This window comes from Erithacus rubecula, assembly GCF_903797595.1.
Source record: "Erithacus rubecula genome assembly, chromosome: Z".
In the NCBI taxonomy this organism is placed as follows: Eukaryota; Metazoa; Chordata; class Aves; order Passeriformes; family Muscicapidae; genus Erithacus; species Erithacus rubecula.
Genome location: NC_136661.1, coordinates 25,473,992 through 25,500,885, shown reverse-complemented (window position 1 = coordinate 25,500,885; position 26,894 = coordinate 25,473,992). Strand labels below are relative to the sequence as shown.

The 26,894-nt window shown below is 44.5% G+C and overlaps 1 protein-coding gene across 1 annotated transcript; it reads right to left on the bottom strand.

The window, feature by feature from the left end:
• Nucleotides 1-12,448: 12,448 nt before the first annotated feature.
• AQP3 (aquaporin 3 (Gill blood group)) lies at nucleotides 12,449-25,973 on the bottom strand. Its single transcript, XM_079330118.1, has 6 exons — nucleotides 25,754-25,973; nucleotides 16,924-17,050; nucleotides 16,630-16,767; nucleotides 15,213-15,331; nucleotides 14,263-14,480; nucleotides 12,449-13,591 (listed from the first exon to the last, which is right to left on the bottom strand). The coding sequence occupies exons 1-6, from the start codon at nucleotides 25,859-25,861 to the stop codon at nucleotides 13,417-13,419; spliced, it is 885 nt and encodes a 294-aa protein (XP_079186244.1). The 5' UTR covers nucleotides 25,862-25,973; the 3' UTR covers nucleotides 12,449-13,416.
• Nucleotides 25,974-26,894: the final 921 nt, after the last annotated feature.

Genomic DNA, 26,894 nt, shown 5'->3' with positions numbered 1-26,894 from the left:
GCTGGGCAGGGAAGTTTCCTTAACAACAGTTGTCACCCTACATCAGAGGAGCAGAATTGACTATTTCTGTTGGAAGGGACCTACAGCAATCATCAACTTGCTCATGGTGAGGTCCTGCATCCAGATTGTTGATAAATATATTGAACTGGCCCTGGAACAGACGCCCAAGGAAAACCACTGGTGACTAATTTCCAGCCAGATGAGGCCCCATTCATTACCATCTTTTGAGCCCTGTCTTTAGCCAGTTCTTCACCCAGCACACCATGAACATTCTTATCCCACAGCTGAACACTTTTGAGGGACAGTAGCAAAAGCATTCCTAAAATCCAGAAAAACTACATCCACTCAATGGGTGACCTTATCATAGAAGGATATCAAATTAGTTAAGCATGACATTCCCTTGGAGAATCCCTGTGGACTGTGCCTGATGATCAGAGTCTTCTTTAAAATCCTCACTGAACCATGGCTGAAACTGTTACACAGCAACTAACTATAGACATTGTTGTGTTCCCCATTCCAGAACTTCTCTTCTTATTAGAGACTTAAAAAGCCTTGTGGCCAAATTACCCTTTGAGCTGTGGGCTTGTGGGACACACCTGAGTGTGTTGCAAAATCCCTAGAGCAGGAAATCACAGGTTTCATGCCTTGGGCAGAAAAACTGAACACCCCGAAGTTGCATCCAGGGATGGAAAAAGAAGTATGGAATAAAATAATCACACCACTCCCCCAATAAAAGTGTTTTTCTGTTATAAATCCAGCTGAGAAATAGAAGTGGTTTATGCTCCTGGCTTTTATATCCTGGCAACTGCAGTGCTGTAATACTTTCCATGCATTAGTGTAAATAGAATCTAAATTAAAGGTTTACATTACCCCAGCTGCACTCACACCACTGGGAGAAGAAACCTGTGAGAGCAGCCCATCAACTCCACAGCTCCCAGCCCTTCAGATGAGCATCACAGCACAGCCTGGATGAAGAACCAGCCCTGGAAGAAAACCACCTTCTTTCCCCACTGTGGGGCTTTGAGTTCAGTTTAACCTCCCCAAAGAGCTGCCCCTTCCTGGCAGGATCCCTGTAGGGCCATGATGACTTGAATTGTTTGCCTCATATCTGGAAAGCATCCATGTGATTCACCCACAGCTCCTCCAGGGCCTTGCAGCTTTGATCCTCATCCTCATTGCTCGCTTTTGTTTTCTCACGAGAGAGAAAATAACAAAGATGACTGACAACACACGAGATGAGGATTCTGCTCCGTGGCCAGCGAGTGCCAAGGGTGCAAGCCCAGGAGTTTGACAGGGCTGGCTGGGGGGCAGTGGGATCTCACACCACCCAGCTTCCATCATCCAGCTCTGCTCCTCACAACAGTGCACATTTTCCTTCAAAACCAGAGAAACCAAGATAATTGCCTTCCTAGGAATGAGTAACAGCACAGAACAAGAGACATTTTATCAGTTGACTTATACAGCAGTAAGTCAAGTTTTGATGTTTGGGCCTGGTTTGCCCAATGACACACTGAAACAGGCAGAAGGCTTTAGTCTCTCTTTTCCTTTTCCTTTTTTTTCCTTCTTTCTAAATATATATATTTCCACACACAGGAAAATAAGCGAGACCTGAGTTTCAGCGGTCAGCAGCTGAGTGTGGAGGGAACTGTGCCTAGCCAGAAGTGAATTTTATGCAGAAAAACCTGCTTAGACAACAGACCTTTCTCTCTAAAAAGCACAGTCACCTTTGTGCTGATTTTATTTTAAACAAGAGAAGTTTTCAAAACAAAGATTTTTTTCCCCAGTTCAAAAATAAATAAAATAATTTACATATATATTTATCTCAACTCTGGGATCTTTTTATCACCGGTGACTGATTCCCTTCTTCCAATCTTTGTCACAGTTTAACTGTCATGCTTATTGATGTCCCCACAACAGGGTCATAATTCTATTTCATTTGTCTATCCAGCCAGAGGCATTTGCAGAATCTGTAGAAATACTTTCTACTCATCCTGAATCAGCCCTTCTCCCATTTTTGTCCACAATGAGCTGAGTGCTTCAAAGGTCTCAGGGGAGCAGAGAGATGCTGTGCACTGCAGGAGATGCACACACTCAGCCCCTTGCACACCCCTGCTGCATGATCACATAGCCCTGGTCTCCTGGGGAAACCAGACAGAAGTGGATAATCATCTCACTGTATGTCTTCAAGAGTAAAATTATCCCCTGCAGGAGAAAAGACTCCTTGTGTGGGTAGATTTCCCTGCCTGCAGAGCACTCACATGCTAAAAACAAGAGAAGAGTATCACGTGAACTCTGGATCTAAGGCAGAGATGAAGCTTGTTTTGAAGATGAGAGCTTGTTTGCACACAGATCACTCTGGAAGATTTTTCCTGGGTTTCCTTTGCAGAAGATAAACAAAACCTCACAGGAAAAATTAGTGATAATTTTCAGCTTATCTACCTGGTGTACAGCTGATGAGACAGAGTACAGCCAAGAGCTAATCTGCAACACAAACTGTCCCCTTCATGGAATATCTGTGATGCCAGAAGGGAGAAAAATAGGAGACCAAAAGTACCAGCAAGGACATAACACCATGAAAGAAGACCCACACACACTCTTCAGTCATTTTCTTGTCCATGCTTCCTCCTGTCTTTGAAGTGGGGTTTCTAAGGGATGTACTTCTTGATGATCCCAAGCATGCACAAGGGAAAGTAGAGCATGGAAGTAAAAGGAGACGAAACCTCTGCCTGAGCATTATCACACCTTTCAAGGAGTTGCACACAAATACCTGTGCCTTTTAACTGCTGGGACTAGAGTCCCACTCCAGTGAGACATAGGTATGCAAAAAGGGTTAAATATTAAAAAAAATATGCCCAAGTGGTGCCAACTGACACCAACTAAAATGCATGTACGTGATAAACAGCCTGGAGACAAAGTCTTAATTAAAGTATTTTTCCAAAAATCAAAACAGAACTCAAAAGGGAGGGGCCATATGCTGTTTTATTGTATTCTTATATTGCTGTTCAAGTTCTAGGAAAAGAAAATTGGATACACCATTCTCACATCAAAGAAGTAGCACATTGCCAAGCCAGTTGATTAATGACAGAATCTTGAAAATCAACAAAAAATTAATTGGGATCTTACTCTACTCATGATGCTGTTGGTTCTGGGGACAACTACAGCATGCCTAGAGAGTTTAGAAAACTAAAAAGAAAGAATGATCCAAAGTGGCGGAAAAGAGATTAATTTGAAAAGAAAAAATTTATTAAGAGTATGCAGAACTCAAGTTCCAAATTCTTGAAGAGTCTAAAGATGGGACTCTGATTTTTTGCTGTGAATCAGATAAGGCATGTAATCCTACTGTGACAGAGGTAGTGAAAAAATTAGGTCTTATTGTTCCAGTGATACAAGTTGTTCTTAATTTCAGGTGTAACATGGAAATAAACAATGAATTTGGCAGAATACAAACTATTTTACCGTGTGAAAAAATTGACTAGATATCAACTACAGTCCCTCTCCCCACCATGATGAATCCAATTTCCCCTCTGCTAATAAGAGAGGAGTTGATCCCACAAATATCTGAAATTGTGCAATATGCTCTTAAACACATAGGGACAATAGGTTTTATTTAATCCCTCATGATCACTGAAATAGGTTGAACTGAGGACACAAGTTGTTGTTCCTACAATGAAACTGATCTGTTCACCATTCCTGCACACACCCCATGTGGGATGGTGAGCATGGATGAAGCAGCAAACCTTTGCCCTCTTCAGATTTACAAAAGGAGATGCAAGCTGGTACTAGGGACAGGATTGAGACTCCTACTAGTATATGTGCTGATGTAGTTGTGCACAAATTGAGTGCAACTACAAGTGACTCAAGGAATTTGAAACATCCAATGTGGTCCCCTCTGTTAGCATTAAGGTCTAACCAATGGCACAGGTCTGATACACAACCTCAGTAGGAAAAATCAGGGAAGGAGACCAGGAGCTGACTGTAACTCAACTGGTTTTGCTGTTACAGTGCTCTTGCAATAGTCCAAGGCAATGTTTCATTCAGCTTTAGCTGCATCCAGGCTCAACTTGTTGCTGATAGTCACTTTGTACATAAAATCTTGGAGAATAATCACACAATTTGAAAGGTTTCATGAACTGTGTTCAGCATGTGAGCAGGAATGCTTAATAAAAACGAAGGGAGAACTTTTGAGAGATATTAGTTGTTTAGCTTAAATAAGTAAGTTTCAAATAGAATAGAGCCACAGAATTATAGTATTGTGTGATTTAGTATGTTGCTTGTTTAGCTTTACTTGTTTAGCATGAGTAGCTGGATTTGCTGTAGACTTAGTCTGCAAGCTGTGGCTTTTCACCCAGATAAGTCTGTGGCTAAGAGTTCATTTTTTAGTAATTTTCCTAGTAGCTGGTACAGTCCTGTGTTTCACCTTTAGTGTAAGAACATTGATGACACACTGGTGTTTTGGTTGTTGCTAAGTAATGCTAATCCAAAACCCAGGACTTTTTTGGTTTCCAATGTTCTGCCAGTGGGCAGGTACCTCAGAAACAAAACCAGGGTGTCACCTGAAGGAGCTCTGGTCCCAGGCTCCTGCAGTGCCCCAGGCAAGGCCATGGCATGGCCATGCAACATTGCTCCTACACGTGGAGTAAAGGCTGGAACAGGCAAGCACCAGGGGATGGAAACTCACCTGACCCTGTCCTTCCATCTCCTCCATCATGGAAAATCCCTGGTTGCCTCTGCATAGGTAAACTAATGAAGGTAGACTAATAGGAGGGGAAGAGGACAGAGGAGGGGAAGATTTAAACAGATTTTCCCCATGTTTGGCTGAAATGTCTGAGTGATTGCACTGGCTGGGAGGTGAAGAAACACTGAGGACATTCTCAGAGAGGAAGGTTCAGGAAGGGAAGCCTGGTCAAGGTCAGAGACCTTGGAGAGAGGGAAAGGGGAGCAGGTGGAGGAACAGAGCTAGGAGGATACATGGGGCAGACACACAAGCTGTCCCTGAACTCCTGCCATGGCTCTTTCTTCCACTGACCATCTCCTGGCTTAAATTTCTCAAGGGAAGAGCTCAGTTCCCACATGTTTAGGGCATAGGTGACCATAAAACTGTGTTAGCTTGGCTCAGGAAAAGGCTTTCTCATTATCCCTGCTCCCTTTGTATGTTACCTTCCTCCCAGGGGCTGAGAGAGCAGCAAATGTTTCCTCCTCAAAAATGAAAGGAAGAAGCCTTGGAGAGACCAAGCCCTGAAGGGAAATAATGAACAAACCCATGACAGCATCACCTCTTTGATAAAATGCTGGGAAGATTTTATGCAAGCTCTTCAGAGGAATGTGTCTGGCTACTAGCCTGGAGCATGAGCTCCCAGATTCCTTGTGCCCCCAAATTCATAGCTTACTTTATCAATGCTGGTCCTTCTCCCCTGCCTCCACTCACAAGTATAAATGGTGTTGGGTGGAGGGGACTCTGCTTGGACCTAGGCAGGAGGAGAACAGAGGGAAAAGCACCAAAGGGGAAAAGAGTGCCTTAATGAGAGAGAGGAACAGGACAAAACCTGGAAGACAAATTAATCTAAGAGACACCAAAATGCAGAACAGGCACATAAAAGGGCTGAGTGGTGAAGAGGTCATGGGAAGGGAAAATACCAAGCCACTTAACCAAAATGATTGAATAGCAAATGCTGTGCACAGGCTGTCTCCTCTGGTGCATGACATTATCATCTTCAGCATGCACCCTCTCCCTGCCTGCCCAGGGGCAGGGTGGTGCTGCTCTCTCTCTCTCTCTCTCTCTCTACTTTAATGACACCCAGAGGCCCGTGCCCAGACCAGCAAAGGGTCTCGGCGTGGGAAAGCTCTGCGTCGCCAGTCCTGGCTTCCAGACACCAGGCATGCACACTGCAGGAGACAGTGTGCACACACAGGTGCCCTATGGCACAAACAGGGAGATCCACCCTTCCCAGAACCAGCTCCCATCCCCTGACACCAAGGGCAGTCCTCAAGATTTTCCATCCTTATCTTATTATTCCTTTGATTATACATACAAAATGTAATTTTTTTTCCCTGGTTCTAAGGTTCAGGACAGACCCGAGAGCCCTGATTTTAAGTTAATGGTTTCATTCTGGCTGCTCTCATTGAGAATGGAATTCAAGGTTTAAAAGTCACTGAACTGAAATCAAGCAGAATTCTTGCTGCTGTCACTCCTACAGAGTCATGGTCTGTCTTGCTTTGCTGCTTTTCGTCACCAGAATTTTCCTGCTAGTTATCCCAGTCCCAGAAGCAGAGAGAGTGGAAGACCACATTACCCACACCTTGCACTGCAGGCAGTCAGGATCACACAGCCCCACTTAGTTTAAGAATCTCAGAAGGACTGGTACTAAAGCCAGCTTCTCCCGGCCAGGGAACCTGGTTGAGGATTCTTCCTTGTTGCAGGTATTCCAGAACCATCTGGACACAATCCTGTGCAATGGGCTGTAGGATAGCCCTACTTGAGCAGAGACATTAGACCAGATGACTCAGCCAGTGGTCCTTTCCAACTTTATTCATCTTCCACTCATTGGTGCTCCAAACATCCTAGAGCTCAGGGAGTAACTGAACTAGGATTTATTGGATTGTGGCTCTCCTGTGGGCCTGTATGTCTGTCTCACTGGCTCAGAGGAAGTTTATTAACATGGTTTCTCCTCTCCCATCATTGTCTTTCCTCCTGGAAGGCCAATGGAGCTGCAAATATCTCCTGACTGTGCACAAATGAAAGGACTCAGAGAGGCAACTATTTGCCTGGAGATTACCTAAAGCAATGCAGCAAGAAAAGGAAAGCAAAGTTAAAGGGCAACAGAAAGTGCCCTTCTGTGCTGGGTGGAGTTCAGAGGTTCCAAGAGAGCCCAGAAGGTTTAAGTGAAAATGTAATTGTTTCAGTGTCCGAGCTGGCACCAGGCAAATCATAAAACATGGCTATTACCAGTTGTGCCTGTGACTCATAGCTGAGGGGTGAGTGTTATCCAGATATTAGCTTTTAGCATTAGTGCTCTGGGTTTGTGGCTCCTGGCCAGGGACAGGGTACAGTCTTAATAAGAGCCTGTCATGTGAAATGACATGTTTATGGGACTGACACCTGAGTGTGCTCAGTTCAGATAGGACAAGGAAACCAGCATATCTCTTTGACTCAAACCACATTTCTTTTAACTCCAGTATCTGAGGCTGAGCCTTAGCTGCTATGTCTGTCAGGGAACATCCATGAGAGCAGCCAGAAAACTTTAATCTGGGGTATTTCCTGACAGGTTCTTCAGGAAGGTGCTCCTGGATACTCCTAAATACAATTTTAAAAAGCTGAAGATCTCCTGGGACAAGCTAAACCTGCCTGACAAGAAAGTTGTCTTCTGGTGAGAAAATTAGCAAAGAAGAGGTATTAATTATGAGACAACATCAGTGTTTCTCCTTGGGATAGTGAATGAGATTGTCCCTCCCCATATAAGCTAACAATCCCCTTTTGGTTACTATGTAGATGCAGTGTTACTCCGGCTCCTCAAGAGAGCTGGTTTCGATGAGGTCTCTCACAAACAAAACCAAGAGTGTTTGGGAGTCAAAAGACGCCTCACCCGTGTGGTTTTTGCTGCTCCCTTTTGAGGCATTCCTGAAGAGGGTAGGGAGGAGTGAGTGGCTGCTGGTGGTGACTGGGTGCAGGGGCAGGCAGACCTTTCATCTGCTCCCCGTGCCAGTCCTATCCTCTGTGGAAATGGGTGCACTAACACAAAACACAGTGGAACTATGGAGAATTGTTGAGTTCTGCCTCTGCCCAGGCCGTAGTTTCCAGGGGGGAATTTCACCTCAGTTTAGTGATCCAGTTGCACACACATAGGACTCTTAAGGCTACCTGCATGGGTTTGGAGAGGTGGCATGGGGTCTGCAGGAGATCTCAGCCCCTCTGAAGTGGCAGCTAGAGCCAGGGGGGATGACCCAGGGCACCTCAAATGTTCCTGACCCATGCATCTGGGCATCTGAGCTGAGCCCATAGTCAGCATAGTCAGTGAAGAAATTCAGTTCTCCTTTCCAGGGGGGCTCAGGGGAAATTCCCATTGTCACTTGCCAGTCAGAGCAGAGTTGTGGGCTCCCAGACTTCCCTCAGCTGCTCTTTGTCCCTCTTGTTCTGTGCTTGTCTCATGCTGCAGAGCTCAGATAGCTTCTGCATCTGCCCCCTCTGATGGGTGTTTGAACACTCCTACACAGTCATCCTTACACCCTCAAGTCCCCAGAGATAACACAAAAATCTTCTCAGTATTCCACCATTCTTGTTTGGAATCTGGATACACCATCATCTCTGTCTTCTGTCTGGAAGAGAGACACACTACCATCCCAGAATCAGGAATGTTCTTCCCTGTGGCATGTTTCTTAAGCTCAGCTGTTCATCAGGGTATGCACGGGGCTGGGCTGCAGTGTCTTGATGTCTGCTCAGCCCTTGGAGTGCCTGTCTGTGAAGGCAACAGACTCAAAGAGAGCTCTGGCAGTGTGTCACTTTGTGGCCCTGGTGCTCAGAGATAGAGGAGACTCTCTTATCTCGTGTTTCCACCAGGGACAGAGAGATGAATTTAAAGAGCTAGTGGTGTTTCAGATGCTGAAAAGTGGGTAAAAGCAGAATGTCCTTAATTAAATGAGAGTAGATCCTGTCCACAGATGTATAGCTGCTCTATACACAATACTTTTCAAGGAGCAAAAGGGATTTGAGGACAAGATCTGACCAGAGTCCCAACCCTTGTCTTGGGCATTACAGCCACACTATATGTGATGAATGTTACATGACTCAGGGACAGGTTTTCCCTCCTGAAGGTGGTTAAATGGGAGCACAGTGGATGTTCTAATGTCTAATGAGTTGTACTTGAGTCTCACATCTTACATCCAGATTGCGGATTTTTGGCCCCTCACCAGAGTAACACAGGAGAGGGATCAAGTCATATCCCAATACCCAAGCAGCTGCTGTGGGAATGCATGGCACTGGCTGCTGGGCAAGCAGGGCCAGTAGGTAAGATATTCTTAGCTGTCCTAGAGGCAGGAGGAAGGTCTCATCCCAAAGTCCAGGCCCTTGGGTCAGGGTGGTTGCCTTCATTCAAAGGGAGCCTGTTCCCTCCTGTGCCACCAGCTGCAGGGCCAGGTGTCACACAGCCATGTGAGCCAGCCAGTCTGCACCAGGCTCAGGGACTGAGCTGCAGATGAGCTGTGTCAGTGCTTTAATTGAAAGATTTTATGCAAACAAGAAAAAGGACTCAAAGACACTTTCATTTGAGATGAAGTGTAGAGGAGTGATGGACATTTTAGAGAAAGTTTCTCAAACCTCAAAATGTTTCGTTCAGTTGGTTCCTGGCCAGCAGCAGAAATTAATGGAAGGCAAGTGGATATCCTGGGGACGAAGGAGAGCAGGAGATTTGGTAAATGGAAGCTGGGCAAATTCCCTGAAAATGGCTAAGGCAATAAGTGATCCTGCAACCAACAAAACCACCATCTCAAGCAGCATATTTCTTATATTTTCAGAGTGTATCCTGGTTTGAAATCTTTAACCTGAGAGCACATTTTCCTTGTTGCCTTCCTCCCATTTACTTATTTTCTCTTCCTCACCAAAGTGTGGGTGATAGGGAGAAGAAAGCAAGCAGACGATCTGTCAATGCTCATCTGCTTTGGGTACATGTGTAAACCTGCCCCACCAGACCTGCCTGGAGGTGTTCAGCAAATGCAACCAGCTTCTGCATCCCCAGCACCCACCACTGCCAAATGGAGAGCTGAAACTCAGTTTGAGACAGAAGGGCTGCAGGAAGGCAGACTGTGCTATTCTCCCACCCACACTGCAGTGCCAAGCAGCCTTTGATTCATGCTCCCACAGGTGAAACAGAGAAGGGTTTGGAAGAAATGAGCACTGCTGCTGCCATTTTACAGATGGAATAAACAGACCTGGAAGAGCTTCCCAAGATATACCAAAAATGTCAAAGCACCTACAGCGATAATCTTAGACCAGACAAGAACCTAGAGGAATTGAATATATGGCCACTTTCATCTTGCATTTTAAATTTCATAGGTTTTAAGGTCAGATGGGACAAATCCTGACAACTTGACCTCCTGTAATGGAGAGGTCTGGGAATTTCCTCCTTACAGATTAACTGAAAGAACTTTTTCCAAGACAGATAGTCTAAATTTGAAAACCTCACACAATAGAGAATACACAACACCTTTTAACATTTAGTTCCAACAACAAATTACTCTCCCTGTCAAGCATGAATAGTTTAAATTGTAGATTTATTTCTTCCTACAAAGCATATTTCAATAGCTTGACAGCTGGAGTTTATCTGACCTAAAACCCGGATTACTATATTTGGCCAGATGAGTCTTACCTCTTTAGGGAGGCACAACAATGTGATTCATTGCCTTTGAAATTTAGGTATGGATGGAAAAAAGAAAAAAAAAAAAAAAAAAAAAAGTTTGGATTTGCATGGGTCTGCCAGGTGAATAACACCCAGAAGGTCTCTCGAGGCAGCTAAATTGAAAACAAGAAGAACCACAACTCACAGCAATTTAAGGGTGTCTGCTGCCAGGGAAAACACCTTTCCCTCCCACAGTTTAATAACCCTTCTGCAGCTCTTGAAATCAAACTGTGCTGTGCCCTCCTTACACAGCTAGAGCAAAGACAGAATCCTGTTTCCATGGACCAGCCCCCTCTGGGGGCTGTGCTCTCCATAGGTGCCCATCCACTGATGGCAAACAATTCCTGCCCCTTTTCTCATGCTGATGCAGCTACTCAGCAGTGCTTGGTGCTTCTCCAACAGCAAAGCCAAAACTTAACACAGTGGTTAAGACAGAAAATTCAACCTGAAACTGATATGACTCTTTATTGCCTTTTTAATAAAGGTAATAACACACATCATTGAGGCATGAGTAAGGCAGGGATATAGTAAAAGTTGATTACTACATGTCAGGCAAAAGCAAGAGCAATCTGGTAAGTAACATAACAATAACAATAAAAACCACAAACAAACAAAGGGGGGAAAATAAACAAACCAGAATCTACACTATGCCTTGAGTCATAAGTCTTAAGATCTGCAGCAAGAATTTTCATGTATTGATCAAGACAGTTGAAGAGACAAAGTAGAAGAGTAGAAAAAGAGACAGTCCTGAACGGAAATGAGAATTTAATTCTGCAACTGTATTAATTGATCACAGCAATATACAAGGCTGCTACATAGAGTTTGAGGGATAAACTTTCGTGTTAGAAATGGAAAAAACAATGTGCTGTTCACACATAGAGCAAATCAAACAAAACTGGGAAATTTCTTTCTAAAAGCCATTTGATTCCTAGCTGGTGAATTGCAGGAAACCACATTCATCCAGACCTCACTGAATTCTTCAGTAAGGTACCATGTGGGAAGTGAGGAGTTATTTTAAGACAGCACAATTAATACAGGAAAAATACAGAAGTACACACACCAGCCAAAGAGCAACAACAATTTTATTTATAGGTAAATTGCTCCTCTAATTCTGTGAGCACTGTGTTCAAGTCTGTTGTACTTTTCCTTGCCTGGCACAGCTACAGAAAAAATAAATAAATAAACTACTCGTGTAATATGCTAGATGGGGCTGGACAGTAGATAAAGGCAGAGTAGGATTGCACATTCAAAATTATATTAAGTGAAAGAATAGTAAGGGAATTTAAATTGTACAAAGGGTGAAGGACAAATACTTACCCAATGTGTCTTTTGCCTTAAGAATAAGACCCCTGACAGCAGGACAATTTCACCCCCAGCCCATAACTGCATTAAGCACAGCTACTCCATCTCCTCCACATGCCTCAAAATCACACCCCAAAAGGGAAAGGAATAAAACACAAATGGAGCATGTAGATGTACTGCCTGAAAGGGTTAATTCCCCTCTGCTCAGGCTGAAGAGGAAAAGAGCTTGAGGAAGCTATTGCTATAGATGACTTCCTTTTCATGGTGAAGTTTGCTGAGAGCTGCTTAAAAATACAACCAACACTAGCATTTTACAGTGTGGGTATTGACATTTTATTTTTTTTAAAAGGAAAAAGAATACATCCTTTTAGTCACTGGAAATGTGCACAAAGATACATTTTTCAATGAATTCATGCATTAAAGAAATAGGCTTTGAACAAGTTTCTCTAATGCACAGGACTTACAAATTCTTTCACAACCAGTAATGCTTTTTTTCAAATACTTTGTAATAATATGGCATTGGGTGAGCCAGAGATCCCCTGAGATGCCAGTACTGCGAGTACAGGAGGTGCCTGACCTCAGTCCCTCAGCCATGAGTACCAGGGATATCCCAATTATTCTGCAAGGTAGAAAAGGAGGTGCTCCAAAAACCACAATGCCATAATCCAAGACCATCCCAGGAAAACCCAAAGTTATCTCAAAGCTGACAGAGAATCGGCAGTTCCCATACATCTCTAAATGAACTCATCCCAACCTTGGTATTTAGTAACAGCTTTAAGGAGTATATTTATATATAAATCTACTAAAAAAACAAACAAAAAAAAAAAAAACCCCAACAATACCATTGTAAAATTTACATGAACACACGCAACTTAAGCAACACTGTGTTTCCAGTGGATCTTGGCTATTAGCTGCTTGTAGCTTATATACAAAGCTAATTAATTAGAAAGGCTGCTTCTGGGACCCAAGCTTTCTGTCTAGGTTAGCCCTGGTTAGAATAAGGATTTCCTACATGTGATCTTCTAGGAGTTGGCAATACTTAAATTTATGATTGTAACATCAGGGTGCACTGTTTGTAAACATTTTGTCTTAATATTAAATGAAAATCCAATGCATTCTTACTCTCTGCACTGACATAGATCAGCTGACTGATACAATATCTAGAAATTCATAAGAGATATAAAAGTTTGGCTAATAAAAATCCTCTATATTTATTCTTGGTACTGACTTTAGAGCAACATCAAGCAGAATTTGATCCACAGAATCACAGGCAAATTTCCTCCAGGATGTAGGAGTTTCCAATCCATACCAGCAAAACAATTTAGGTTTTGCATGATCCCCATTCTACAGATTGGAACACAGGATTGAAGGGAAGCAGTTTGCCCAGGTCACAGGCAATGTCAGCAACATAGCTCTAAAGGGCTTCAAATTCCTGAATACCTGATTTGTGTTGGACAACAATTCCCTCTTCTTTCCTGACTCCTACAGTCCTCAATCCCCTTCTATTAGGAAAAGATCGCATGATACTGCATTTGGAGGAAGGCTCACAGGAAAATGTCAAAAGCAAATGTGCCAGGGATATACAAAAAAGAAAAAAAAAAAATTACTAGAATATCTCAAGACAGGTAAAAAACTCTTCCTGTTGTTCTTGAAGCTCTTCTAAACTTCTCCTTTTTGCCAGCTGCAGTCCTGAGTAATGAATACCTGCCAGATCTGGGTGGCAGCCTCCTCAGACCCTCTCCTTGTGCTTCACGTTGGCCAGCTTGACTGTCTCCTGCTCCGAGGCAGGCGGGGAGGGCTCATCGTGGCACCCGATCGTCAGCTGGTAGACAATCACCCCCGCAACTGCCCCCAGGAAAGGGGCCACCACTGGCACCCACCACCAGTGGGACGGCTTGCCAACCCTGGAAAACAAAGAGAGAGTGCACAGGGTAAGAACTGCAGCCTCAGCATGAGGAGATTTGCACCTGGGTCTGGAGCAACGCAAGATCTGACCCTCTGCAGCCATCACCACCCACCCACAAGACAAGAGCACCCGCACGTCTGCAGAGCTGCCAAGGCAGACATTGCCACACACACACAAACATTGCAAGTCCCAGTGACAAGAAATTCAGAACTGCTACTTTCAGGATTTCCAGGACTGTCTCTCCACCAAGAAAGGAGAGAAGCATGTGCTGTGCCTAGACTAGGCACCTTCAATTCCCTTCTAATTCTTGCAGGAAAGCAACCCTCGATAACATGGCTCTTTTAATTGTCTCCAGAAGTAACTAACATTTCTCATTTTCTACCATTAAAACATCATGATATGCTCATGTCGAAGGTGCAACTGAAATTCTCAAGGATGCTCCTAGATTCCTCTGTGATAGCAAAGTTATGTCATTTGCTCTCACCACTGGAAGCTACCCGGCTTCCACAATTTCTTAAGAAGTCAAAATACAGACAGTGTCTTTTGGCAACATTTAGATAATCCAAAGACACCTCACAGCTTCCAAGGCTCTTTATAGAGCTACCATCTATTTTGTAGTCATAATTTATTTCCCCTTGATGCACAAGGTTTTCATTGTCAAGCACTTACCGGAACACTTCAGTGCCCCAGCCAGCAATGGCTGTGAAGAGACGAGGCCCAAAGTCCCTGGCAGGGTTGACAGCATAGCCAGAGTTGAAGCCCATGGAGGTTCCAATAACAAGGACAACAAAGCCAACTGTGAAAGCCTCCAGCCCGGTGGGAACGGGGTTGTTGTAGGGATCCACAATAGCCAGGACACAAACAATCAGGGAGGCAGTGCCAATGAACTAGAGAGGGATGGGGAAGGAAAACAAGGATTTAATCCAGATTAGTCTTCTAACCAAGTTATTTAACTCTTCTAGGATGTAATTTTCATAAAAGGAAGAGGTGCACCAAGCCATCCCATGGCACTATCACACCACAGCAGCCATGGGAATGAAAGAGTGGAGTATGCTCCTCTCTTGACATTATGGCAGCCCAGAATCAAGCTGGAACCTTTTTTCCTACCCCCATGAGACTTATGAATAGCTGTTTAGACAGTCAGAAAAGCCAGAAACATCTTCCTAAACCTCCTTCCCACATGCCATGCTTGGATAGAAGCTGTCCCTTTTGTGGCTGGTGGCAACTTCAGGAGACAGTCACACTCAACAGCATCCACCACCCCATACCCAGCTGGCCTCTGGATTGTGCCACAACCACAATAGTAGAGTGAGAGTGAGGAAGAACTATCATTCCTCACACCATGGCTCTTCAGGGATTACAAGCAAATGGCATTCTTTTCTCTGGTGTCCTCACCAGTGTTGCACCACTTGTTAATGCCTTGGCACAAACCTTGTAGCTGTAAGGTCCTTTCTGGCCCTGCTCTTCCTATGGGCTAGTGAGATACCTGAGTCAACTCCAAAAACTTTCTGGATATCGTATCTCTAAATTGCAATTTGCTTTCTAACTAAAGGTGAGGCCCACAACCACCCAAAAGATTCCTCTTCAAATGCACTTTCATCCTCCCAGCAGCCTCTTACCTGGTCAAAGAAGCCATTCACAACATTGAGATGCTCAGATGGGTAGGTGGCAAAAATACCAGCAGTGGCATTCTGTCCAACAACAGTGAGATGGTTATTGTCAAAAGCCCAGATAGCATCTAGAGACAGGGAAGGAAAAAAAAAATTTACTCTAGAGTAAACACTCATTCGGAAAACTTATTACCAGCCAGGCTCAGAGGCAGATGGCATTAGTCCCCGTTCCTAACAATTATTCACCAGGCATCAAGAAAGAGAGTCAAAAAGCAAACACTAAGATGACTCCAACTATTTCCCAAAGGTAACCAAATGCCTGTGGTATCAAACTTGGTGTGAAAACATGATGTAGTGATATGAATCAGCAAAGAGGATTTGGGTTGTTCTCTCACTTTTCTTAGTTACAACTCCCAAGGCTGTCTTTAGAGCATCCAGTGCCTTGCCTACCTCTGTGTAGAAACTGGATAACTAACTTAGGGGGTCTAGCTTTCCTTCATGGTGAGTAGAGACCAAATCAGAAACCTCTGAATGTAGCTTTTCCATGGGTTAGGTATCTAAAATGGGGCTAAATCCATCTGAAGAGGGGGCTTCAATCCACCAGCTGGAAAGATAATTGGTATTGAACCGTAGCCCTGGTATTTACTGAGAGGAAGATAGGTCTCCCTGCTTCTTCCTAAACTGAAAAGTTCCAGCTAGTGTGGGAGTGGCAACTTCCCCCTCCAGCTGGAAATAACAGTGACACAGAAGCTCCACTCAGCTACAGGGAACATCACTCCTATTGCCAGAAACAATCAGGAGGCAAAGTCTGAGTCCAGATGTCATACTTGATACTAAAGGAAGAGCAAGGACCTGCAGAAAAATTCAGTTCCTTGCCCACTGAAGATCTCCCTATGATGATGAAAAGCACACAGAAGAAACAGAGGTTTGAGGAACTGGATTTGTAAGGTGCTTTCCAAGGTATGGAGTCACTCTGACAAAAGCAGTAAAATCTGCTGAAAATCACATTATCTGGAAGCTAACACAAGAAAATGTTTCAGGCATCACAGTGAAGAATTCATTATTTTTAAGCCAAGAATGAGAAAATGGCTGTGGAATAGTGAACAGATATAAAACCTCCATCACTGCTAGTGTTTCACTGACTTTTCTGGAAGACCAGCAGATACAAAAGGGACCAACGTTTATTACTCAAGGGCAAAGACTTTGACAAAGGTGGTTGGCTTTCAGGTTGCTTTGAGGAGGCTTGAACCATCATCATGAGAATAGAAAAGCCATCACAGAAACACGGTAAGGAGGTTTCTTGGATCTCTGCACTGCACAAAACTGATCTGGAAACCTTCCTACCTGCAGTGAGTCACAAACACTTTTTTTTCAGTTTTTCGCAGTTTTTCTCAACTCAAAAAAGACACAAGATTTCCACACTTACCATAGTACAGCCCAAAGACTATGCCAGCTCCAAGGAAAGCCCCCAGGGTTTGTGCAAGGGCATAAATTGGCAGCTTGATCCAGGGCTCCCGGGCCAATAAGCACATGGCAAAAGTGACAGCTGGGTTCAGGTGTCCACCTGCAGAGAGGTTGGTGGTTAGTGTACTTTTAGGGGAAACTTTAGGTCCCAGAGTTGTGCCAAGGGACACTAGCTTCTATGCCAGTGCCACACAGGCAAAGTAGGCCTACAGCAGTTGACACAAGTGGAACTCAGCCCGACTGGAGCCACACGTACCTGACACCTGTCCTGCGATCAAAATGCCGAGCGTTACCGCAAAGCCGAAGGCCAGGTTGACAGTCAGGAAACCCCCATGGGTGCCTCTGCTGAGGATGATCTGGGCAACAGAGCCACAGCCAAAGAGCTAGGAGGAGAAAAAGAGACTGAAATTACCCTCTGTGTTTCACATCAGGGCCAGCTGCTGGCCAAAGCACTTGCTCCCCTTGCACCTGCATGGGCCATCAGAGCCCGCTCACGACTCAAAGCCCTCACAGCTTCTATTTTTGGACAAAGTATTACACACACACATTATCCCTAGATAAGGCAAATGTTATCTCAAGAGATGGGAGGGAAGAATAAAGGTCACAGATAAATCTATCTCCTGGCTGGATGAACCAAAAACAGGGTCAAAACTAAAAGCAAGATAGATCTACAGGAGTCTGGAATTCTTTGTCCAAAAATCTAATTTTAAGATGGCAGGTGTGAAGGATGAGCCAGATATCTGAGATATTCACAGTACAACTGTTCTGATGAGGTATCTGGGTACCTTTGTTTAAAAAGGCTAATAATTGTTTGACACAGTAGCACATAGATTGGTAGAGAACAAATCTGTTAATGCTTTTAAACATAGTCATGACTGAAGAAGACCACATTCAGCCTGACATTCATGGAGTTCTCTTTTCAGGCTCCATCAAGCAAAGTCAACATTCAAGAGAGTCCACCAGCACAGCCAGTCCTGGCCTTCTGTCCAAGATCAGGGGTGCAGAAAACCACATACTCTGGCAGACAAAAGCTGTGTATTTTGAGTGATAAAACTGTTTTCTAGCAGCTAAGGGAGGTCTTGCTTAAAGATGTTTGCTCCAATTGGATAATCCTTCTCTTTCAAACTGCACCCAAAAGCCCTCATTACTATGCTCATCCTTAATAACTCAAACCAGTTTTCCTCAGCAATTCATCAGTCACCCAGCTGCAGGCTTTCTATCTAGGCAAGTCTTTCCACTATCCAACATGTAATTTAAACAGCTCTAAATCTGATCATCTGTATGTTTGTATTAGGTGGAGTCTGAACTGACCCTTCATGTATTATCCCTTGGAATTACTACATTGGCAGGTACTGAAAGGATCCTTAAAATAGGAGAGAGATTACAGCTTGTTTATGAGATGCTCAAATCCAGAGATCAAGGTTTGACTTATTTCTTACGAGCACATACCCATAACTACGCCCCCACAAAGACTTTCTGCTTCCATGAACATTCCAGAATTGCTCAATTGCCACAGAGGTGTTACCAACTCCTACAGGATGAGCCACCAAACAGGCACCAAGGTGGCCAGGTTAGCTGTCATCACTTCTTCAGCCAGCACTGTACATGCCCACTGTGCAACACACAGTCCAAATCTGAGGCAGAAACAAAACACGTGCAACCCCCTCCCATACCCCTGACGACTGAAGAATTGCTAAAGCAGAAGGTGCACTCAGCTTGCTTGGAAGGGAGCAGCCTGGTAGGCTACAGGCTGATTCATGAGCTGGACACTCTGTACATAGGTGCCTCTTGTCAAGGAACTGGGTGCCCAACACAAGGGCTTTGTGTAAAAAGAATAAAGGAACCTGTTGAACTTGTTGGTGAGGGAGGGATGGCCAGCACTGCTCTCTACTGGGTGCAGTCAGAACAGCCCCTACAGCGTCCTCACTGAGCTAGGAAACCATGGCAGAGGAGACTCCAAGACAAAGGCAAAAAACATAAATTATTTATTGGCAGCAAACAGAAACAGTCATGCCCAAACCACGAATGGAACACAGCTCCAAGTGAGCAAATAAGTACAGGCTAATCACCAGGGTGAATCCTGTTTCTTCCTTTACCTAGTCAAGCCCCACCAAGCTTTGGAGAGATTTCAGAGAGTACATGGCCATGGTGTTTGCCTCTCAATGACCACACAGCACATCAGTCTGACCAGGGAGGTGACAAGCCCACAAAACCTGAGTTTGGTGGAGTTGACCTCCAGTGATCCCTAGTGATGAAGGTATTTGTGTTATTCACTCTGTAAGAACTGGCAGTTCTGCAGGTGGATGGTGGTTGGCTCGTTATCCACATACCTTCTGGTTGCAGAAACCACAGAGCAAAACTTTCCCACCTCCACCTCCCTGATCACCCACAAAGGTCTTCCCTTAAGCTGGAGGAATGCCAGGTCTGCCATTTCTCAAGAGGTTATCTCAAGAGTTCATTCCCCATCCTCTCTCCTCCATCCTACACCTGGTAGTAACTCTCCAGCTTTTCCTCAGAATGGAACCTATGGACCATGCAAAAACACCCTGGAGCCACTGCATAGGACCATTACAACTGATTATCAGATGAGCCGTGAGCAGTACTTGGCTTAATTCAGCATAACAGCAGAGAACCCTCAGCAGATAAAAAGTGTGTGGTGATACTTAGGGACAGGCTTGAACTTTGATATGCATGTGTTCAACTCCATCCTGCACCAGTGGAGTCCACTAAATATAAAAATACAGTGTCATGCATGACATTCCTCCATAGCATTTGGCTTTAAGGAACTTTAATTTTGCTTTAGCTCAAGTCATGCTCACCCAGGCTTCTGTGGCAAGTACCTTGACACTACACATTTTTGTTGTGGTAGTAGCTAATACAATTTTTAGTCACACCACTTTCACTTCTGCTCTTTGCTAGTTTTCCTTCCAATTCCTTTCCCCAGGTCAGCTGAGACCAGAGAACCTCAGTTTCCATTTTTTTTAGGTTTTTTTTGTCCACTCCTCACAGACAACTGTTCAGGAGGATCTAGTTTGGGATGAAAGGCAAGGAAGGCAAATAAAAGCAATTCAACATTTTTTTCCCAGTCTTTTAAGTCCATGCAATGTATTTAAGAGTTCTTAGGCAATATTGTACCACTGTGGTCAGGGGTGCACACCCAAGGCAGAGATGACACCCCATCCTTTTGATTTTAATAACCTGCCTCCCACACTATTTTGTTTTGTGGTTTTGTTTTTAATTTGCATTTGTTGGGTTTTTGTTTTGCTTTTTCATTTGTTTGGGTTTATTCTTGTGGGGGAGGTTGTATTTTGGTTTTGTTTTTGTGTAAAAAACCACTTCTGGAGGGATATCCAGCCAACAGAAACCCAGATTAGCACCTTCCATGGAAGTAGGTGCAGCAGTCAACAGTTATACATCCACAATTCATTAGCCAAGTTCAAAAGTGGTTTTAAAGTGCTAATAAAATGCTTGCAATAAAGCATCACTCCAATGTGTTAAGCCTACTCTCCAAGGAATGGAGGTCAATGCACCCATTAACCAGATTAATGGAACTCTGCTCCTTAATTTAATTTTACTGACTCTAGCAAATCTAACAGGGAGGCTTCTCACTTCTTATGGGGTGATTCAACTTCTTGCACTGTGTAAAAGAACTAAATCCTCGTTCTGCAGGAAGGGGTTCAAGAGTGGCAGGGCTGACAGACTGCAGAGGGGAGAAGAACCCCTCTTGTACAAAGGAGGCACCAGCCAGAAGCAGCAGCAAATAACAGGAAAAAGCAGCACATTGCAGTGGATACTTCAAGAAACTTTGAGCTCCCTGTGTCCAGGACATGTTTGGAGACTGAGCAGCTGGCTTTGTCACACAAGATTAAAACACCCTGTCTCAGTCACTCAAGATAAAAACACCCTGTCTGAACACATGAAAGCCCAGTAGCCAGTAGGAGCTGGTAGGGAAGAACCATGGAGGTTAAAAAGGCTTCAACAGCTCATGAAGAAACAAGGCCACTAAAGGCAGGCTGTTTAGGCAGACCTTGTGCAAAATAGTGATACATGAGCTCAGGAGCAAGAGCCTGCACAAGACTCTGCACAAGAGTCATGTTTCTTTGCTTTCTTGTCTCCTCTTTGCCAGTACTTTTTTACACCTTCATGTGCAGCACAAAAGGCCTGAGTGTATTTGCTACTGGACTTCAGACAGACTGATCTCTAAATGTAGATGGGAAAGTTTCACTGGCATAGACCAGTAGGAGTGCAATTACCTGAATTACAACTCTTCTGCCAGCAAATAAACCAGGGATTAGGCAAGAAGCCTGCTGTAAATCTACCCTAATCACCCTGGTGGATGGGAAAGCCCTTGATGTCCTCTGGTTAAATGGGGAAGATGCCAGAAGGGCAGTCAAACCATGAGTCTGCTTTGAATGAGGAGACCCAGAGATACTGACAGATGATTTAAAGTTATGGACACACAGAAGGTACCACTCTCCATAGGGAGAAGACAGGGAGCAAGAGTAGCATGCAGAGATCTTGAACTCCACAGCTCACATGGCAGGAAAGCCTCCATCAGCCAAAAAGATCATGCAAGGAGCACTGTCCTTTCTGCTTTCCTCCAAGCATCTCTCAAACAACCAGGCTGGTCATCACTCTCAATTTGTAAAGCAAGGAGAAACCTCAGACCCCACAGCCCAGTTTTTTTGTCCAGCACAGCTGGAGGCAGCCCTGCAGGAAGGGCAGCAGCAGATGGTCTCTTATGTTGCAACTCTTTACATACCACCCACTGAACCAGAGCCAAACCAGGGCTGCAGGGCTGGAGAGATGAGAGATTTTAAGCTAACTGTGCCCCACATACATCACAGGCTACAAAAAATTATTGCATGAAGCTGGAGACACCAGCCTCCCTCAGCTCAAGAAACCTGAGAAACCTTCAGCAGAGAAGTTGGGCATCAGGGAGGAAATTCACTGGTTTAGGTCATTCACTTATACACAGAAGGGAAAACACGTATTCTGATGTCCATATTATTGCTCAGATAAAGAGGTTTGAGCCCTTTGGTCACAAGGTTGGGCACTCCTGGGGAAAAGCTGCCTTTTCACCAAGGGAAAGTCTTGGTGCCTGAACTGTCCTGTTTGTAGGAAGGAGAAATGTTCTGCTCCTGGAGGGAGACAGAAAGAAGGGGCAGTTTTGGACAGTTACTGAAGAACTTCCACCTCTTCTGGTGGAAGGGTTGAGGGAAAGCAGCTGCACTGCCACTTCCCATGTTCCCATACCCAGCAGCACAGACCCTTTGCAAGGAAGAATCAGCAGCACTCAACATGCTTACAGCAAGAATTTCCACTCCCTTTTACAGCCTAGCCAAGCATTAACAAAGAGAAGAACTTTTTAATTAACTTTTCCATTTGACAAGCTGGGTTTAAGCAAACCACCCCAAATCAAACAGCAACTGTAGGAACTATGACACTGCCCCAGACTGTGGGATGAGCAGCAGATTTAAGCTGCCAGCACCTAAGTGGGGCTCCCCTAGCTGTGATCATCCCATTAGGCGAAGCTCCCCTTGCTTTGGCCATCCAAAAACCACTCTGCTTTTTTTGTTTCTGTGGTCTACAGCAGAGCCATGCGCCAAAAAGCTACCACCTAGCCACAGAGTCAAGGTAGCACCAATTGAAAAGCAATTATTAATTGTTCTGCTCTTTTTTTATCCCTGTATAGCAGTGATTCATAGTGAGTCCCACTCGGAAATCAGTCATAATCAGCACATTACTTCTGCTGCAAATGTAAAAAACAAACAGAGACAGCTTTGGTATTTACAGCTAGCAGAGCAAGGCAAACAGACCGAGCCTTAAGAGAGGCACAGAGACCCACCATGGAAATCTGGCTTTAGCAGGTTGCTACAGTAATAACACAAACACCAAGGGGCTGGGAAAACGCCTCCAGCGTTTGTAGTGCCTAACAACTGCCAGCAAGCGGTGCTTCCAACACAGGTATTAAGTTCAAGCCCAAAAGTGCCACTCAGAAAGTAAATTTTGAAGAGGGGAAATGCCAATTTAAGTATCAAAGGAAATGTATGTAGAATCAGCATTACTATTTTTGCAACAATAGAGACACCACCCACACACTAAATAAAAGTTGTGCAAGGTGCTCTACACAGCAGAAGTGGCTTGCAAGTAGACAGCAACTCGCCTTGGCATTCTGCAGGGCTTGGCTGCCTTAGCTAGATTATTTGTCTAATCTTAAAAAAAACAAAGGCACCATTTTAAGAGTCCTTTCCAGCTCAAAACACTCTTTGATTCTACCTTTAAAAAAAATGAGAAAAATAAAATCAACCATTAGGTTCATTCTTACAGGCAGTAGGACTACGCAGGGATCTGCAATAGCTTTTGTCTAGAAGAGTTTGAGAGAGCTGAAGTCATTATGCAAGTGAAAGGGAGGAGAGAAGAAGCTGAAGTGGTGCCAATATCCACAGTGGGACAAGTTTTACATTACACAGTGAAATTTAAAGTAAGCTGCAAACTTTAAACAGTCTCCCTCCCTTGAGGCTCAGGAAGTTGATTTCAGTGTGAACATTATCAAACCTTAAATCCATCCCTGGCAGTATTCTGTTCAATCATATTTGTGTTTAGTCAACTCCATCTCCCATGAAAATATTTTCATAGATTCAGGTGTTTCCTCAGGCATTTTACTGTGAAGCCCAAAACAGATATTTACTGGGGTGCAATGCATCTAAATGCACACACACAGCTCAACCTGTTGGCAGGGCAGGCAGCAGAGACTTTTGCAAGGCACAAAATGACAATTTCTCTCCTGGGAGAAAATCCAATTCAAACAATTGTCCAGGCCAACTGAAAGGAGAAGGAATTCACCTTCATATTTCATGCAGGTGATATAATAAAAAGATGAAAAATAATCAGAGAGGTAATAAAGAAAAAATCTGCAAGTTTCCCTTCATTAAGATGAATAGACTGAGACAGCATGAAGCTGGAATGGGATTGACTGGCTTGGATATTGCAAGCTTGGAGTCCTGGAACCCATTTCCCTCTTGTGTAGCCTGTTTTGGATTTCTGACCATGCAAGAGCATCCACTGAATTTGTGGCTTTCCCTTTTCTCCCACAAGCCCACCCCACCTTCTCCCACAAGGACACAGCATGCCCACAGCACCCCATCCACTGCAGAGCTGCTGCAAGAGATCCTAAGCAAGTTTGCAACAAGATGGAGCTGGGTGTGCAGCTAAAACCAATTCTGGAGCTCCTGAGCACGGTGAAGGCTCAGCCTTTAAACTTAGACACACACACACACTGAAACAGAGCAGGTTTGGCACTCCTGAGGACAAGGTATGTGCTGCCCACTTCTGCCAGCATCCAGTGAGGCTGGTGGGTGACCATGGCCACTCTCATTTTGGAGGTTGCTTATGATTTTGGACTAAATTTTCCTCAAACTCTGCTCTGAGCAGATCTCAGTTCCTCTCTGCCTGGAGAGGCAAGGTGTAAGGAAAAGTAGTCACTGTTGTGCCAACTGTTACAGTCAGAGGATGGACTAATGGGGTTTGGATCATGAGCCCTTCTGTAAGCTCAGATCCAAATGAGTAAAGGCCTGTGTTGTTCCTCAGCTATATTAGCTTTGCTATCAGGAGGCATTAATCCACCTTACAAGACTTACCTTGTTTCAGTCCTGAGACTAACAGCAGTGACATCAGTGATTCATAGACAGCAATCTTCTAGCTGTTAATCGCTTTCCTATCACCTTCTACCCACCTTAATTCCAAACAACCCTTCATGGAAAAATCAACAGGACTTGTTTGCAAATCACCAAAGCTGGGTCGCTCTGACAATAAAGCCATTGCACCATGCAAAACTGCTTTCTCTTAAGCATGGCAGCATTTTACAGTCTTAGCAGAGTCCCCTCAGCTGCCATAGAAGATTCAGAAATCCTCTCTATATCATAAAAAAAATCTTATTTATCAAAGCATAAAATTGTGTCAGTCTTTTTGTGCCGTTCCCCAGGTGCACACGCAGATTCATCAAGCCTTCCTCTGGCTTCAACTCTTCCAACCCTTAGATTCCTCTCCAAGCAGTTCAGCCACCAGTTACAAAGCGCTGTAAACCCACAGTCACTCCACTGAAATTCTTCAGGATTGCTCTGGATTTAGACCACCTCAGAGGAGCTTGTACCTGCAGATATTTACTGTGCGAACACCAACTCATTTCTGCCTCAATATATATGCACCAAACCCGTGGGTAGCTGGGAAGTCCTGAATTTTCAGATGCAGATGCTCTAAGTCAGATATCCCTGTAACCATTTCTCTACACCAGTATTTACTCCCCACAGCTCATACACAACTCTCCTAGCTCTTCATATCTGCCTTTAAAGCAAATTGTGGCCGCTCAAAACATTTGCAACCTCGGGCACTTAGACACACATTTATCCTGTTTCACCCCTTATATTCCACCCCTTTGGAAACAGGGAACTAAAACAGGCAGAAGAGTTTTATCTCCAGTGGCCACTGAAAAATGCACTGACTGATAGGAAGCACCAGGTCCCAGTTGGCTGTCAGCACAAGCTGCCATGGTATCGTGCAGCCCCACTGACAAACCCCTGGGAATCAGCAGCTGACAGCAAAAGGACACTCAACTGCTTAAATTCTGGCTGCTTCTTCTTTATGGGCTGCATGGGGAAAGCAAAGTGAAATAAAAAAATAGAAGAAAGAGAAAAACTTTCACTTCTTCAGGTGATAACACTTGCAGTATTTCAGAGTCAAGAAAATATTCCAGGGTGGACAGAAAGGAAGTTTTGCATGATCTCTAGCAAAACACTTGCTGCTTACACAGAGGTGTTTTGCTCCCTGCACTTCACAGATACACAGAAGCTTCTACCCACCCAACGAGCTCTTCAGAGCCCACATTCTGCGAGAAATCCCAACGTCCACCCTTAAGCAATATGCATGAATATTTTTCCTGTGCACAGGGACTGTGCTCTAGACCCCTTGCAGCAGGTTGCACAGGGCTGGGCTCATTCCCAATTCAAACCCTGGCAGCCCCTTCACCAGGACAATTTCCCCCAAACCCAGGGGTTAGAGAGCATCCCCACACCACAGCCCCCACTCACCACCAGGATCAGCGTCCCCAGGCACTCGGCCAGTGCTTGCCGCACTAATTTGTTTCTGATCCTCAGGTGCTCCTCAATGGTAGCAAGAACGTCCTTTTGCCGCCCCATCGCAGTAGAGGTGCTTTTCAAGTGGTGTCAGGGAAAAAGCAGCAGCTGACAAAGCCTCAGCAAAGTTTCTTCTCCAGCACAGCTGCCTTTGCTTATAAATAAGTTCATCGATGCCTGACACACCTCCTGGATGACCACACCCCTTCCACTCGCTCTTCAAACCCTTTTTTTTTTCCCTGCCTTTCAGCACGAGACAGCGTGGGTGGTTTTTTTCTACATTTTCCTTATTGCTTGCATAGGTGAGCAAAAGATTTAGGGGCTTCCTAAGAAGAAGGAATTAAATATGTCCTGCTGAAGGCACTGCTGTTTTCATCACCACCTAAAGTGCAGGGCCATATCTGCCCTTCTCCAGCTTCAGTAAAATGTATAGACTGAGCAGTGCCTTACCTGTTTGTGGGAGCATGGTACCCTGTGTTCAGATTTCCTTCCTTCCCAAGCCCTTGAACGGTGGCAAAGTGATGTGTGCTCCTGATTCAGAGGCTGTAGGTGCCTTGACAGCAAAACTGGGAGGCAGAAGGGTCTGAACGCCCAGGGCTGAGTCCAAGGCTCTCCCAAGCTCCAGCAGTTACCCAGCTGAAGCTGGTACTATGAACAAGACCAAACCTCTTTCCATGGAAATCTACATTTGCGTGCAAACTGTTTTGTGTCATTACAATTTATCTCATCCTCCCAGAGCTCTGGGAGAGCCCTTGCTGCCCAGTCCCCCTGAAAGCTGTAAAGAAAAGACTGAGACATCCAGTGTAAAAACAATCCTCATCACAGGACCTCAGTGAGGAGCCCACAGAATTAGCAAGCTGAACAGGAAACAACCTTTGCTGCCTTTTCATTGTCAGTAACATCCTGTATTAATCTAGGAGTATTCCACAAGATGGCCTGGATGAAAACAGTCCCAGCCTGTACTATCTGAGGTGAGGACTGCTAACAGGACATGTGCAGCTCATGGCATCTGGTTTTTGTTAAGTGAGTAGTAAAAATTCCCTGGGCTCCTTGACTCACCAGGTCTTGACGCAGAGCAGCAAGGCTGAATTTGCAG

Bases quoted from the DNA above. Each gene is read 5' to 3' on its own strand.
- AQP3 (XM_079330118.1), bottom strand. From the start codon at position 25,861: ATGGGGCGGCAAAAGGACGTTCTTGCTACCATTGAGGAGCACCTGAGG. The intron at 17,051-25,753 runs GTGAGTGGGGGC...TTCTCCTCCTAG, and splicing joins TGGGGACGCTGATCCTGGTG to CTCTTTGGCTGTGGCTCTGT. The intron at 13,592-14,262 runs GTAAGTGCTTGA...TTTGTTTTCCAG, and splicing joins TGGGGCACTGAAGTGTTCCG to GGTTGGCAAGCCGTCCCACT.